This window comes from Coffea eugenioides, chromosome 2 (genome assembly GCF_003713205.1).
Source record: "Coffea eugenioides isolate CCC68of chromosome 2, Ceug_1.0, whole genome shotgun sequence".
In the NCBI taxonomy this organism is placed as follows: domain Eukaryota; kingdom Viridiplantae; phylum Streptophyta; class Magnoliopsida; order Gentianales; family Rubiaceae; genus Coffea; species Coffea eugenioides.
The window spans coordinates 68,683,497-68,698,078 of NC_040036.1; the positions used below are offsets into that span (position 1 = coordinate 68,683,497).

The following is a 14,582-nucleotide window of genomic DNA, read 5'->3' on the forward strand; positions in this document are numbered from 1 at the left end:
AATCTATTCAAATAAGTAGGATTGCCAACACAATGCCTAGTTTATATCTATCTATATAACACAACCAATAGAGCAACACTCTAAGTAAAGCGTTATTAGAAACACTCTCCATACAGACTTAAAATATTCCTTCTGTTATAGCAATTTCTCACAATACATACTTTTATATGCAAAAGCACAACGAACCAGAACAGTTCGTTTAGGACACAGAACCAGCAAGTTCTCATGAGTTTACATTGCACTGCAGTCTTGCATAAATACACTAGATGTACGGCCATTTTCATTTTCAAAAAAAACTACTAGCAGTCATAGATAAAAGCATTAGTAAGAATAGCAAGCATTTTCTAATTTTGGGCGTAATGAAATTTTGCCACCGGAGTAACTATATTCTCCCATTCCGGTGGTCGTACATATGATCAGTTATGGCCATCCGAAAAGTATTTCAATCGCGCTGTGCCGCAGCAGATAAGTCAATTTGCTGAGGTTGTGCATCGGGATCTGCATTTAAGTCTTCATCTTCGCAGGATTCCCTTGCAAACAATTCATCATGTGGATGCTCATCCCTAATGAAGTTATGTAATACACAACAGGCAATTACCAATTCTACTTGTCTACTCATCAAATAGTTTGGCATTGGCCCTTTCAAGATCGGGAATCTAGCCTTTAGCACTCCGAAGGTCTACTCAACGACATTGCGAAGTTGTGAATGCCGATGATTGAAAGCTCATACTTGCCTCTTGGTCCTCCTGCTCCCCCGCCGAACTGATCTCGTTGGTATCTGTGGCCCTTATGCGGGGCCAAAAAATCAGGCATATTCTTATACGCCGAGTCCACAAGATAGTATTTACCTAGTTGAGAACATAGACAAAAGCAAACCCTATTAATTAGGCCAAGAGAGCTTACACAATCAAGAGTAATGACCAGTTTGATACTTGTAAAATCAAACAAATTGTGAAGGCTAACTTAACCTGTAGGAGGCATTGGAAATGAATAATCAGGAGACAGAACAGCATGTTGAAAAACTATAGCGTCATGTGCACTCCCTTTAACACCAGAAAAATTATAAGTGAAGCGCATGTCGTGGTCACAAGCAGCTAGCACATTCTGTGAAATTTCGCCCTTTCTACTACAAAAAGCACGTTACCGAGTCAATGGCGCAGAGGCGAAAATCAGAGTGCTGTCAATAGCACCAACACAGTCCTATTGTTTGAGCAAAGTTAAGTGTATAGTAGTATTAAAAGCGGGCAATTACCAAATGCATCCCTATCAACTGAAATTGTAGCCAAAAGAACGGGTAAATATGATGGGACAATTAGATGTGTTTACCTTAAACCATGGATAGAAGGTGTTGCTGCTGTATATCTTGGGATACACAGCAGTCTCGTCCCTCGGCCTTATCAGAATCGGGGCTAAACGCACAATAGCTTGCAACGCCTCCTTAATATTCCTGTGGATCGTTTCAGTGGAGTGCTGAAATCTCTCGGCAAGATTTCAGTGCCGTTCATCATGGCTAATACAATGTAAAGCCATGTGTATAGCCTCTTCAGCTTGAACTTTTTTATGATAATCTTGTTTAATGAAATTTCCTGCTTGTAAGATTTCACATAGCTTTAAGAAAGAAGGAACATCCATCCTTATGGCATTTTGCATTGTATCATGATGTCCTGCTTTAAGTTCATCGATCCAGTCTTTTCCAATTTGTGCAGAGTCATGACAAATTCGCTTTCGCCAACCACACCAGTTACTGTGTAACGTAGATTCAAAGGTGCATTCACACCAAACAAAGCTAAGAAATCAAGTTCTTCATCATCTGACGATGAATCACCATGTTGTGGTTCAAGGGCATTCTGCATTGTGGCTTTTACCTGCAAACGATATGGTCTCCAGTTAAGGATACAAAGTTGGTCCTAGTGCCTTGGAAGTTTGAAGAGTTAAAGGATATCCAGCCGAGAGAGAGAAAAGAAGATATATTTGGGTGAACAAAGAAGGCGCAAATGAAAACCAAGTTCACAAAACAAAACTCAATGCCAGAAAAATAGGCAGCTATTGATAAAAGCGGAGAAAACTAAAAATGTAACATCAGTTTTGACCTACAAAGCAATGAAGTACAAGTTCGGACAACATCTAAGTATGACTAATCCCTAATATAACACGAAATTCGTTCTGCATAAACATACAACAACCTATGTTAAAATTGACCAAGTGCTCTCAAGTAGAAGGTGAACGGGTCTGGGAAGAACAACATGACTTGTTAGATTAACAACCTATCACATTACAGGCTATTAATCCATGAAATCCTCTGGGCAGCGGACATTGCTATAAACATCTGCCTCCATACATCTTCTTTAAAGAAAGCGTATGCCTTATTGGCCTGGCCGGGAAGGAGGAATGTTTCCAATTTGTCCACTTCTTGTACACAGTTGGCGACGGAGTACTGAGAATTGGGGTCAGGAGAATTATATGATCTAGACTTACTGGAGTAGTATTCACGCTTTGCCTTAGCTACAAGGCCAAACTCCTCGTAAGCACGATCATATGTTTCATCACGCTTTCTCTTCTCAGACAAAGACCTTGAACCCTCTTACAAAGAAGAGGTATCTCGACTATTCTTATGCTTCCTCTTCTGGGCACCCCGGCATTGTGGCTCCTCGTCAGAGACCGCTTTGCAGTTCTTAGCATCTACATCAACTGGCGTTTCCAACCCTGGCGCAGACCCCTCTGTACCTATTGTACAGTTACCCTCCTTTCTATCATAGTTCATTTGCTTTGATCAAGCCTCTTCCCCAGTTAGAGGTGGGTCATTCGAAGACTGGCCGTAAGTTCCTAGGGCGCCAATATCTTCGAAAAATTCAACCAAATTCCAGTAATGGTCGCTGGGCCAATTCTTGATAAGACTTGTGTCTTTGTCCTACACAAAATATGCAACAGCCTTAGCTTGAATGTGAATGAAACAAATTAAGACGTTTCTGGATGCGACAATTGTAAGGAGTATTAGATAATTGGATTGACTAAGTATAAATCCCTAACCTGGCCGTAGTATCTCCAAACATAATCTGGTGCAGCAAAGCACTTTAATGTTTCATTCCACCCTACGCCAGTTTGGCCCCCAATTTCCTTGAATAGCCGTGCAACCCTCATGAAACTGTAGTACTTCCTTTTCACTTGTTCATAATCGTATGACTTATGGCTAAACCTCAAGTTCAGCCTATTCCACACATCCTCAAACACACAGGCATTTATGTTATTTTTAGAAAGTTGCCAACTTCCTTGTGTTCCTGCAACAGTTGAACATAATAATAGCACTCTATTTCGAATTCCCACTTGGCTATGGCACTAGAACCCCCACTGTCATTAGTCTTGCCTCGGGCCATCTAAGACGTAAATTTCAAATAAAGTAGTATCAGTCGACCATTAATGGCAATATTGAAAGGCATTAAAAACCACACAACAAATAGGGTTGTCTTTGAAAAACCTACGCTGAAGTACGATTGTGGTAATACTTCAAGCACACCTCAAGGTCGTTTGAGCCACTCTCTGATTGGCAACAGTTGCTAGTACTAGAACACGGCGTAGGGGAGGTTCCTAAATGATAAGACTACTGTTAGGGAAAATAAGGTGTAGTACGTGTAAATGCAACCCAAAGCAGTGACATATATACTACTAGGACAATTTACTATGCACCCATGAATACAAGGCAAACATAAGTAATTCACCTTTTAATTTATGGGGACTCGAAGACATCAAACGGTGTGCAGGCGATCGAAATAGATGCAGCACAGATCAGAGGGTATGCCAATGCCTAGAAGGAATGCAACCAAAACAAAAACGTAGCTAAAAAAGTTTTCTGTTGCCGAAAAGTTCAGAACATAAGACGTCATTGATAATATTAACCAACCATCTGGCCTGTTTCGATTGTATTAAACAGTGGTTTGGATAGCAATACCAACAACTTTCTAAAAGACCCCGAGCTGGATCCACAACAGGCCCCCGTTTCAATAAATCAAATTACGTTCTTGTTATATAATTCCAGTTATGAAAAGGTTGCTTATTTTACAATTGGTGACAAGCATTGATACTAATAATGGACATTCATGGCACCCATAATACAATACACACTTCAAACGATATGACCTCAGCAGGGGCGTGTTCAGATGCTAGAATATGACAAACAATGGCATCAAATTTTAACACAGACAGCTTCATATCTGTGTTTTGAAATGAAAAGATTCATATTGGCAATCATAGAGAAATTTGCAACCCGTAACCACACTCGCGTAAGGGGTACTCGCATGTCAGAGCCCAATCCAAAAAAATGTAGGTACAATATTATCGTGATGTACAGAGAGCAAACCAGCAAATTTCCCTACAACATATACACTTGGTACACCCAAAACAATCGACAAACAATTCAGAAATTATGGGGGATTAAGCAGGATAGGGAGCTATGTTTCACGAACCAAAGGGAAATAGCGTAAATGTAGATGTATTCAGTACAATGTGCACTCCAAATTACCCGCAAATACAATGCTTACGATCATTGCATTGGTTAAACAGTGACGTCAATTTCGGCAAGCAAATAACCACGGCCGGCATGGCCAACCATTTCGGTGGATCCGTACAGCTAACACCAATGTACAAACCCATTCAACAGTACTAATTAGCGAATGCACAAGTTCAGCAGTATGTTTCTTCTCTTCAAGAATAATGCTGCTTTTCGATCTAGTAAAAATAAAAGGGCTACGAACCTGGTATGTAGTATTTCTGCCGAAAAAATAGGCCTCCGCCACCGCCATTAGGTAGCAGTGTTTGAGCCACAGTAGCAGCAATCTACGGCCAAACTAAGTAGACTCTCCCCCGGCACAAACTACTGCCGACCGAGTAAATGGTTGCTAATCTACTGCAAGACGATAGACAAATCTTGGGATGTGAATGATTCCTGCAATCTCCAAAGAGGAGTGCATTGAGATGGCGGAGAAGGAAAACAGTTCAAAGGATATGTTTTGAAACAAACGTTAACCCAAAAAAGCATTGATGCAAGATTCTTGACCGTTTACAACAAAGTAATAAAGTGAGGGCCATTCACAGGTATATATCTTGTCAGCTACAGTTCGGGCAGTCCAAAATTTTTGATGGGTAATTTCTGAAGCTGTGAAAAACGTAGGGTATTTTCCATTGTAAAAATGTGGGGCCTATCCTGCAGAAAATAGCATTTTCCGGTGGAAAATGCAATCCAAGTAGGGCCTAAATCTTCCCTAATTGAAATTGACAAACTTCCCGTTTGACGTTTTTTCCAAACAAATAATATGCAAAGTTCAACAAATAAAAGGGTGATTAAATACTTAGGAAAAAAACAAATGTCTTCTGGAACCCATTTGTTTGTTCTTTCTTCACGATCATTGATTTCAATTTCAGAAGATAAGAAAAGGAAGTGATTCGCAGTATTGGAGGATATTGATAGAGTCGCCAATAGGTGCGAAATGAATAAACAATTCACAAGGTTCATTTGGGTTCTAATTTGTTGCTTGCATTGCTAATTGGGGTGTCAGTGGTGTGTTTGGCTAGAGTATTATTTGAAATATTATTTGGAATAATTACTGTAGCAATTTTTGTGATGTGATATGTGTGAGATAAAAAGTAGTTGAGAATATAAAAAGGTGGATTGAAAAATGTGTTTATGATGTAAGCGAAATATTATTTGAGATAAATTTGCAATCCAAATACAGGGGCAAGGAGAATGACGACGGTAAACATTGTGGGGTAGAGAATAGACAAGGAATGATTAATTGATTTGTGAAATGTAGGAGAAGCAATTAAAATTTAGGAGTTTCGTTTGAAATCCCAAAAATTTGAAATTTAACTGCAAAATCTTAAGTGTGGGCAAAGTTGTCTCATGAACAGAAATTTGCTCGGAATCCTAATTTTTGCTCTGATAGTATCACCAGCCGAATGAAATGCATGGGGTGCAATTATTTGTTTTGAGCTGGCAGATTTAAATTATGCAGTTATTTACTTGATGGCATATCAAGCCCCATAGTCAAAGTATTAGGAATTGAGTGAAACTGAAGTTTGATCAATTTGAAGTTGGTAGGTCTATCATGAAAGGGAGAGGGGCAAGAATAATTATCGGCTTAACGATTTCAGAACATTTTAGCACCCTTTCAACAAGATGTAATTCAGGCAAATTGCATTTTTGGTCTTCATTTTGGTTCATATATCCTTCGAAAAAAAATTTGTTTTGTACATAGTTTGTCAACAATAATCGTCCTTACCTCTTATTCGATTCTAAACATACAGTCTTTTTCTTTTGCGCCTGGCTTGAAAAAAACTTTTTTTTCTTTTTTTTGCCAAAAATCAAAGATTTACCTTTACGACAAGTTTAACACACTAATATCTTGTTTTACATTTTCTTTGCACTTGACTTGTATGGGTTATGTAGATTTCACAAATATGAAGTACTTACAAAACAAATGGGAAAAAAATCACAACTTTGTTGAGAGGAATTTGAGAATCTTGAGCAAAACAAATATTGAAAATTTCTTGTATAATTCACTCAACTCAGGTAGATTTTTCAATTTGTACTACAAGCAACTCTATTAGAAAGATCATCATGTCAGTCCTCAAATTTTGATTTAGTTAGCAGAAACATTAACTAGGTGACTTTGAGTTTCTTGGCTCAACTTTCAAACAGTTCTTTTCCCCCCTTCTCATTGCAAGACCTTGAATCGCTTTTGATATAATCATTATAAAAAAAAAGAAAGAAAAAGGAAAATCATCCTATAGACTGGTAATTTAATGCATAAACTTGACACATCAGGACTACCTAAGAAATCATCGTATAATAAATCAATAACTAGACCCTGGACCATTTACCTTCTCAGGAATGACTTCGTAGTTGAAGTTCTGAATGAATGATCATATAAATGGTTTGTTATTGCAGAGAAAGGGAATGAGGGTCGAAATTTATTCCCTTCCAATAGAAGTTCCTGATAGTTGTTCCATTTTGGTCTCTTACCACATTGAGATTGAATGCACTAAAAATTTTCCAAATAGTTTTGTCAAAGAAAAGATGAGAAAGAGAAAATTTCCAACCAAGTTTTGACAATCTCAAGTAAAGAATCAACACATGGAGAAAAGTAGAGAACTCTGCAAGGTAGTTGCAGAACATATAAAGCAAAACAGAAAGGTCCTATCCTCTCAAGAATCCAATGAACCAAGAGCAGTGACTAGGAAGTTAAACATGAAGTTCTACTTCTAAAGCACACGAAAGATTCAACATCCAAATGGGATAAGGAATGAGAAGCTGGATAGCTTTATGACAGCTTTAATGATTGAAAAATATAGACAGAAAATGTTTAAGCACCATTTATCAAAAAGCTCAAGCCAAGATTTTACATTATATGCAGCTTAAATGTATGGCACAAAGTGAACATTTCAAAGACCTCAATCCCAAATAAAACATGTCAGAGTGAGGATCATGGGAACAAATAATTCGATGATCCCCTCGAGCTGAAAACAATTCCAAATCTTTATCCAAAACCTGTAAGTGTAAGAAACACACTGCTCCTTTGAAAAATAGGAGAACGGTAAGAGCCATCTTGAAAGTAAAAAAATCACATATTTTGGACCTAAAGTAGTTAATACTTTCCTTCTTCTATTATATAACATCAGACATCCTTCTTCTATGATGATTAAGTCCAACTTTCAAGAAGGGATCAGAAGAAGCAATTGTGGTGCATGGAGTCATGGCAGGCGAATTTGAATCTAGGCCCTCACATTTAGCATCCTCCATCAGCAAACTAATCGGTTCTCCATATCTTGGTTTTTTGTTTGCCTTCCGCAAAAGCCCTTTAAATCGGGGATCAGAACAGCTGATGGACTGTGACCCTGAAATTTGGATTGAACTTCGAGTCTCTGATCTAACACTTCTTGTTTTGCTAATCATCTCTCTTTCTGCAGTGCTCTTTCTTTGCCGACTAGCAACTGTAGAATTCATGAATCGAGGCAATGAATTTCCAACAGTCTTCCGAATAATTTTGGCAGACACTCTAGGGGTCCCCAACACTTCACCTAAATATTCTTTTGGGCTGGTGGGATTCTTTTCTTCTTCTTCAAGATTTTGACAAGTCACCAAAGAAATACTTTTATTCTCAGGCAGCAGATACTCAACCTTTAGAATCAGTTTTCGAATTTTTTGACACTCCTCCTCAGCTTCTTTCATCTCATCCTCAAGTTCAGAAATCTTTTTTTCTCTTTGCCTTTTCAGCTCCTGAGTGAAATGTGCTAAGGATAGGTTATGATCTGTAGTCATTTGTACAAGGAACAAAGAAATGGTGACAAAGATATTTGAAACACATACATTTGAAAGTTCTCTAATGCACTCCACTGCTCTTGCTCTCTTAGCAAAAGAAAACGAACAAGATGTCTCTCCAACATCCTCCTCATGTGGGCTCGCATGCACAAACATCATGACTTTTGATCGATCACCTAAAGTAAAGGAATCAAGGTACACAAGGTATTTGCAATTTGAACAGTAAATGAAAATCACTGACACAACATAATCAGTTGAAATTTATGAAGGCAATTGTTTTTACCTAGCGAATCTCTCAGGATTTGAGTCAATTTGCTGTTTCTGTGGAAGTTTATCCATTAGTTAGTCTATAAATCCTCTGATAATGGGGAAGCCATTGCAAACAGTTTCAAGAACTTAGAACCACATACTGCACTTTCACCTTAAAGATCAATAACAAAAATAAACTGAGCAGGCACCTGTATGGTACATGGCCTTTCTTTCTTCTAAGGGCGGCAATGACATCTCCTAAGGCTGAAAGAGAAAGATTGATAGCCCTCCCCTCATCAAGTGTTTGTCCAGTAGCTCCTGTTTTCAGTAAGCGCTCACTGCCCCCAAGATCAACCATCCACAATTTGCTTACTTCAGCTTTGGCTCCTGAAGTATCCCCAAGGCGGTGTATAGAGATCCTTGTTAAGCTAAACACATTAAGCTAAATAGATCACATTATTATCAAGTCAAATAATCTAATAGCTAGCAATAAATCTGCCCATAAAGCCCTAAACCTACCAGTGCGATCTGCTTGATGCCTCATTCACATTAGTCCATGAAGTAGACCTAACACGCCGCCCCTTATTGTACCACCAACTTGCTTTTGTGAAATTTGAAATTTGCACCTCAGTGAGACCTTCAATTTCAACTGATCCTTTTGAATCTATTTGTATAGTGGGATTGCTGTAGTAGAGTCAGCCAAAAGTATCTAAAAACTAAATGTCGAATACATTCTTGTCTCTTGGCATTAATAATAAGGTGTCTGAGAATAATTACCATTTTGATACAGCATAAGATCTGCAGGATGGTTTTGGAGCAAGCAAATCCCTGAGACTACCTAAATAAACTTCCACCATGCTGATGGAAAATGCAAAGGAAGTGCAGCTCTCTAAGGATGTCTTATTGAAGAGTGCTTTAAGAACACGAGGGATAATTCCAGGTGACTCACTTTTTCCATCCTAAAGAACAACAGTCAAAGAGTTTGGTGTTATCATTTATCCCATACAGCATCAGATTGAAATGTTTTGCCCCAAAACTAACTGATGACAGTCTTTTCAAATTAAAATGAGCAGATAAAATTCACATTCAGGCAACAAAGAACTGAATAACTAACCATTGTATATGTCTTGCCAGTGCCTGTTTGTCCATAAGCTAATATACATACATTGTGCCCATCAAGTGCAGATCTGAGAATTGGCTCAACCTCAACAAATACATCTTCTACAGAGTGTTTAAATAAAATAAAAGCCTTTATATACCCAGAAAAGCTAACCAGCCAAACTTGGGAAAACACAAGAAAATGAAACGAAACTTAGTAACTAACCTTGGCTAGCTTCTTGAGGAAAGACTTTATCAAATCCAAATTCTTTCTTCTGTCCACCACATTTAATTACAATTTTCTCTGGTTCAATTGAAAGCGGTTGCAGAGATGTCCTCTTCTCTGTAGATAGAAAGGGCCTAACACGACAAAATACTCGAATGCAACCTACAAGTTAATCCCATTCCTTAGCAAAGAAACAACAAAGAAGCACAGAAACATCCAAAAAGGAAGAAAAAAATTTAAAAAAAAAGGGGGGGGGGAAGGGGGGGGGGACTGTTCAAGAAAATCATAAATAAACAAACATTAAATATCACCTTTAATGTCTAGAATCTTATTAAGTGCTGTTCTTCTTTTTTCAACTAGAGATCTCTCTTTCATCTTCAAACGCTCAATCTCTCCTGCATAACCCAACAAGAGACATTTTCAGATAATGAAGCAAGATATTATCCCACAAAAAGAATCGGAATCCCAGAAAATTTTACCTTCTAAATCCTTCATATTTAGTTCAAGTTGATCCTTTTCCTGCTTTGCAACCGCATTAGTATCTGCAAAAGTCCCAGAAACCTCTCCCGAGGATTCATCCAATCCAGGAGCTGCAGACACCCCATTAATTGAATTCGAATTTGACTCCATTAGAAGAGCTTTTACCAAACATCCCCCATTGTCAACGGTCAATGAGATCTGTTCTTTCTCAGAAGAAATGAACATTTCTCAAAAGTCTCAGCCAAAAAATACAAACCTTATATTCACTTCCCAGAAAAATCTAAATATTTCAAGAAATGAAGAAATGCTTTGATTGCTTTGGTATTCAAGGAAAACCCAGAAAATTTCTTTTCAAAAGAAGATTGTATTCAACTCTAATTTTCAGAAAAAAGAATAAAAAAACTGAACATACCCACATGGAGAAACCTGTAAGATCAACAAACAAAGCAGATCCTATGTCCTAGTAGTATAAACTATGCATACATATATGCACACGACATATTTTATTTCAATTTAAAAATGGAGTAAAACTGAAGCCATCCCAGATTTCAAGCGCAAAAAAAAAAAGAGCAAGAAATAGTTAAGTATGGTAGAACAAAGCTTTTCAAACACCCTTTGTTCTTGGGAGCCCAAATTGAGGAAATATGGTAGAAGATTGAAGCAACAACGTTTGAATTTTTTGGATTCTCCCTAGAATTCAGGGTGATTAGTTTTCTTTCGTTCAAATACTTTTTTTTTTTTTTTACAATGCAATGATTGATCACTCCATGAGGACTCTGATTAGGAGGTGGAAAAACCTGAAAAGCTGCTTGGACAGTTAGGAAGTTACAATAGCCAATAAAAAAAAGTTTGAACAGTTACTAAACAGGGACAGAGAGAGGAAAGGGAACCTGACAGTTGGTTAGCAGATCTAATATTAAGCTGAGATGTAAGAATCTGACATGAGATGTTTTTACTTTTTAGAACAATGGATTTAAGGGGGCGGGAGCGTGAAGGAGCGGAGGAGGGAACACTGAAAAGTGAGCATTTCTGAATTCTGCCGGCTTAGCTTTTTGCTTTACAACATAAATCATGGGATAACCTTAAGTGCGCATACTAACGGATTTTGTTGGATTATGTGTACTTTTCCTGAAAAACCACTCACCAATGGTTTGGATTAGTGTTTGGAAAAACTGCAAAAATGGTCCCTCATGTCTGCAATTCTCCTTCCTTTTTAGTTTCTTACATACAAATCATGCAGTTTGGTCTCTATATGTATCAAACCAATTTTTTGTGCAGAAAAGTTGATTAGCATGTGTAAATACACAACTTAGATAGCTATTGAAATGAAGAGATTAAAAAAAAAGTTAAATAACTATATATGTATTATTTATTGGGATTAATATTTTCTACACTGATAGTGTATATATTATCAGTTTTGGATGAATGACAATTATACAAATTTTTGCATATCTGTATGAATACAACGATGATAGCGTACACGCTGTCAGTATATGTAAGATTTGTTTTATTTTTTTAACTTACATTTGAACTTAGTGATTAATGCATGTGTTTGTTCCTTCTTTTTTTTTTTTTGGTCATGTGTGGCTATTTTTGTCGTGTAGTTAACACGCATGGTAGAGAGGTGACCTTTTGAACCAAATTGGTGACTGAGAATGAAACATGAGAGCTAATATTATGTTTTGATTATTGTTAAGGATCAAAACACAAAATTCACAAAATTCCAAGGCCTTCTATTGTAATTTCCTCCAATACTTCCACCCACCATCTCCTGATTCTAATCTAACACTAGTAAGTATTAGGGATGGCAATGGGGGCGGATGGCGCGAGGGGCTCTCGGGGCGGGGGTTGGGGCGGGGGCGGGGGACGGGGGAGTATACCCCCGCCCCGCCACCCACAAAAAAAAAATTATATATATAATTATATATAATATGTAATTTAATTAGTTATAAACTTATGATAATGATATTATTAGTTAGATGTATTATATAATGTATATTATTGTATATAATATAATTAATATTATCAATTATACGAATAATTAGACACGTCTACTAATAGAATTTATTAATTAGTTATACTAAATTTACTAATACATTATACTAAATTTCTAATTACACTTAATAGAATAACACTTTTTTCTCAAAAAAAAAGCACAAACACAATAATGAATTAGTGATTGTATTTGTACCAAAAGTGAAAACTTAACTATTTTAGTTATATTTATTTCATCATGTTGGATTGCATTCAAATAATTTTTGTTTGATTGTTTTTATGAGTTTCAATTGTAAAATTAAAATGAATAATAACTTGATGATGTGTTGATATTTTAGTACTTGATTATTTATTAAAATTTAACTACAATAAAATTTTATTAACCCAACGGGAAAAATTTTATTAACCCCGCGGGTACCCGCGGGGGAAGCGGGGGGCGGGGCGGCGGAGTGGGAGCGGACGGGCGGGGCGGGGGTTTGTAGTAGCGGGGCGGGGATGGGGGGGGTCCCCGCCCCCCGCCCTTTGCCATCCCTAGTAAGTATAGCAAATTTAGTTGCTCAAAATTGTAATAAGTTCTAAGATATGAAAGAGTGCAGTTAGTCCTTAATGTTTAAAATTTGTATTGTATTATAGCCTGAAAATCAATCTTTTGAAGAAAAAAAAAAAGAGTCACACAATTTCGATGTATGCCCTGTAACAAAGACAAATGCAAAAGATGATGAGTTGATTACACACTACAATAAATGGAAATGCATGCTTTTCTTTGATATAAATTCAGCCTCCACCTATAGTAAACCTAAAAGGAAAGAAAATTAAAATTTTGAAGATGATATTGAGTAATTTCATACTTATGTACTAAATTAAAATTTCAGCAATGCTTTGAGGACTAATCAAGTAATTTTCCCTTCAACTAGTTAATAGTTAAATCTTCTATATGTATAGAAGCATCCCTACCATACTTAGGGTCTAAAATATGCCACTTCCCACATGATTATAAATTATTTGCATACAAGGTTTTTAGGCAAATGTACATGTTAAGTAAAGTAGTATGATGTAAGTAATTGTCAAACCCTTGATATATTTGTTTGAAATTCTTTTTTTATTAATTTTAAACTAGTTTTTGAATAAAAATGTTTTTTTTTTTTTTGTATAAGTAGGAGGGTTTGAATCAATATTTCTCACTTACACTCCCTTTTGCTGAACCATCCAACTCATCCCTTCTCACATGCGAATATGATACGTACAATCGTATATGGGTTTTTTTTTGTAAACATGGTATGTACGATCGTATATAGCCAGGAGTGGAATACCCAAGTCCTTGCATGCAATTTATTGTGTAGTCATAACAAAAGGTTTTCAATAGAATAGAGTGCATTTTGGTCCTCAAGAGTTGTCCTTGTTGCCACAAAGTTGAATGAGGAAAAATAAATAAATAAATGCACAAAGAGTGAAATATCGATGAAAATATTCAATCCTAGAATTACATATACAATAATGTGATGTTCAAAGTTCTCCCCTTAAAATGTTTTTTGTTGTTTATGTGGATGGTTAATTGGATAGGTTCTCGTCTTGTTCAATCAAATATTCCTCATTGTACAAAAAAAAAAAAAAAAATTAGTACATGAAAGTGTGAAGTTGTGATAGATCATAAGATAGTGTGTGGTCATACATTTTTTTTGTTGAGACAAAAAAAAAATTGTATTCTTAATTCACGATGTTTAATAATACTCTATACAAAATATCAAGACGTGTTTTGGCCGGCAAAATATCTGGTACGAGATTAGATGAGGATTTGGAGCCTCACAAGTTCAATTTCAAACAAATTATGTAAATCTAACAGTATCAGATGTAAATTCATATAATTTCTTTCTAATTGTGAACTTTGCAAAAAGTTAGTTACATAAATTACAAATTTAAGTTCTATATTAAAATTGTACTAGTTTACATCAATTATTGTAAGAATTTCACAGCTTACTAGACAACAACTCAACTTATGAGACCCTGTTTCTAATTAGATGATCGAGACAAGCAGGCTTGCATATTCCTCACCGTGGTGTGGAACCAAATTTCAGTAGGTAAACACTTAAATGAATAAAATGCAGTCAAGTATAATTTATTATTGCTTCTTGAGTTGCTTTTTTTTTTTTTAAATGTAAGTAGGAGGACTCGAACTCGAGACTTTTCACTTACACTCCCTCCCCCGTACCACCCAACCCTCGCCCAGTT

At 36.7% G+C, this 14,582-nt stretch overlaps 1 protein-coding gene across 1 annotated transcript; it reads right to left on the reverse strand.

The window, feature by feature from the left end:
* Positions 1–7,403: 7,403 nt before the first annotated feature.
* Positions 7,404–11,374, reverse strand: LOC113760837 (kinesin-like protein KIN-14U). The gene is made up of 10 exons (XM_027303571.1): positions 10,361–11,374; positions 10,193–10,276; positions 9,882–10,043; positions 9,672–9,778; positions 9,335–9,516; positions 9,077–9,241; positions 8,767–8,985; positions 8,592–8,629; positions 8,357–8,484; positions 7,404–8,266 (listed from the first exon to the last, which is right to left on the reverse strand). The coding sequence occupies exons 1-10, from the start codon at positions 10,584–10,586 to the stop codon at positions 7,655–7,657; spliced, it is 1,923 nt and encodes a 640-aa protein (XP_027159372.1). The 5' UTR covers positions 10,587–11,374; the 3' UTR covers positions 7,404–7,654.
* Between the last annotated feature and the right edge of the window lie 3,208 nt (positions 11,375–14,582).

Coding starts and splice junctions, on each gene's coding strand:
- LOC113760837 (XM_027303571.1), bottom strand. CDS start 10,586: ATGTTCATTTCTTCTGAGAAAGAACAGATCTCATTGACCGTTGACAAT. Junction 8,986..9,076: donor GCATCAAGCAGATCGCACTG/GTAGGTTTAGGG, acceptor TAATGTGTTTAG/CTTAACAAGGATCTCTATAC. Junction 8,485..8,591: donor AATCCTGAGAGATTCGCTAG/GTAAAAACAATT, acceptor CCTTTACTTTAG/GTGATCGATCAAAAGTCATG.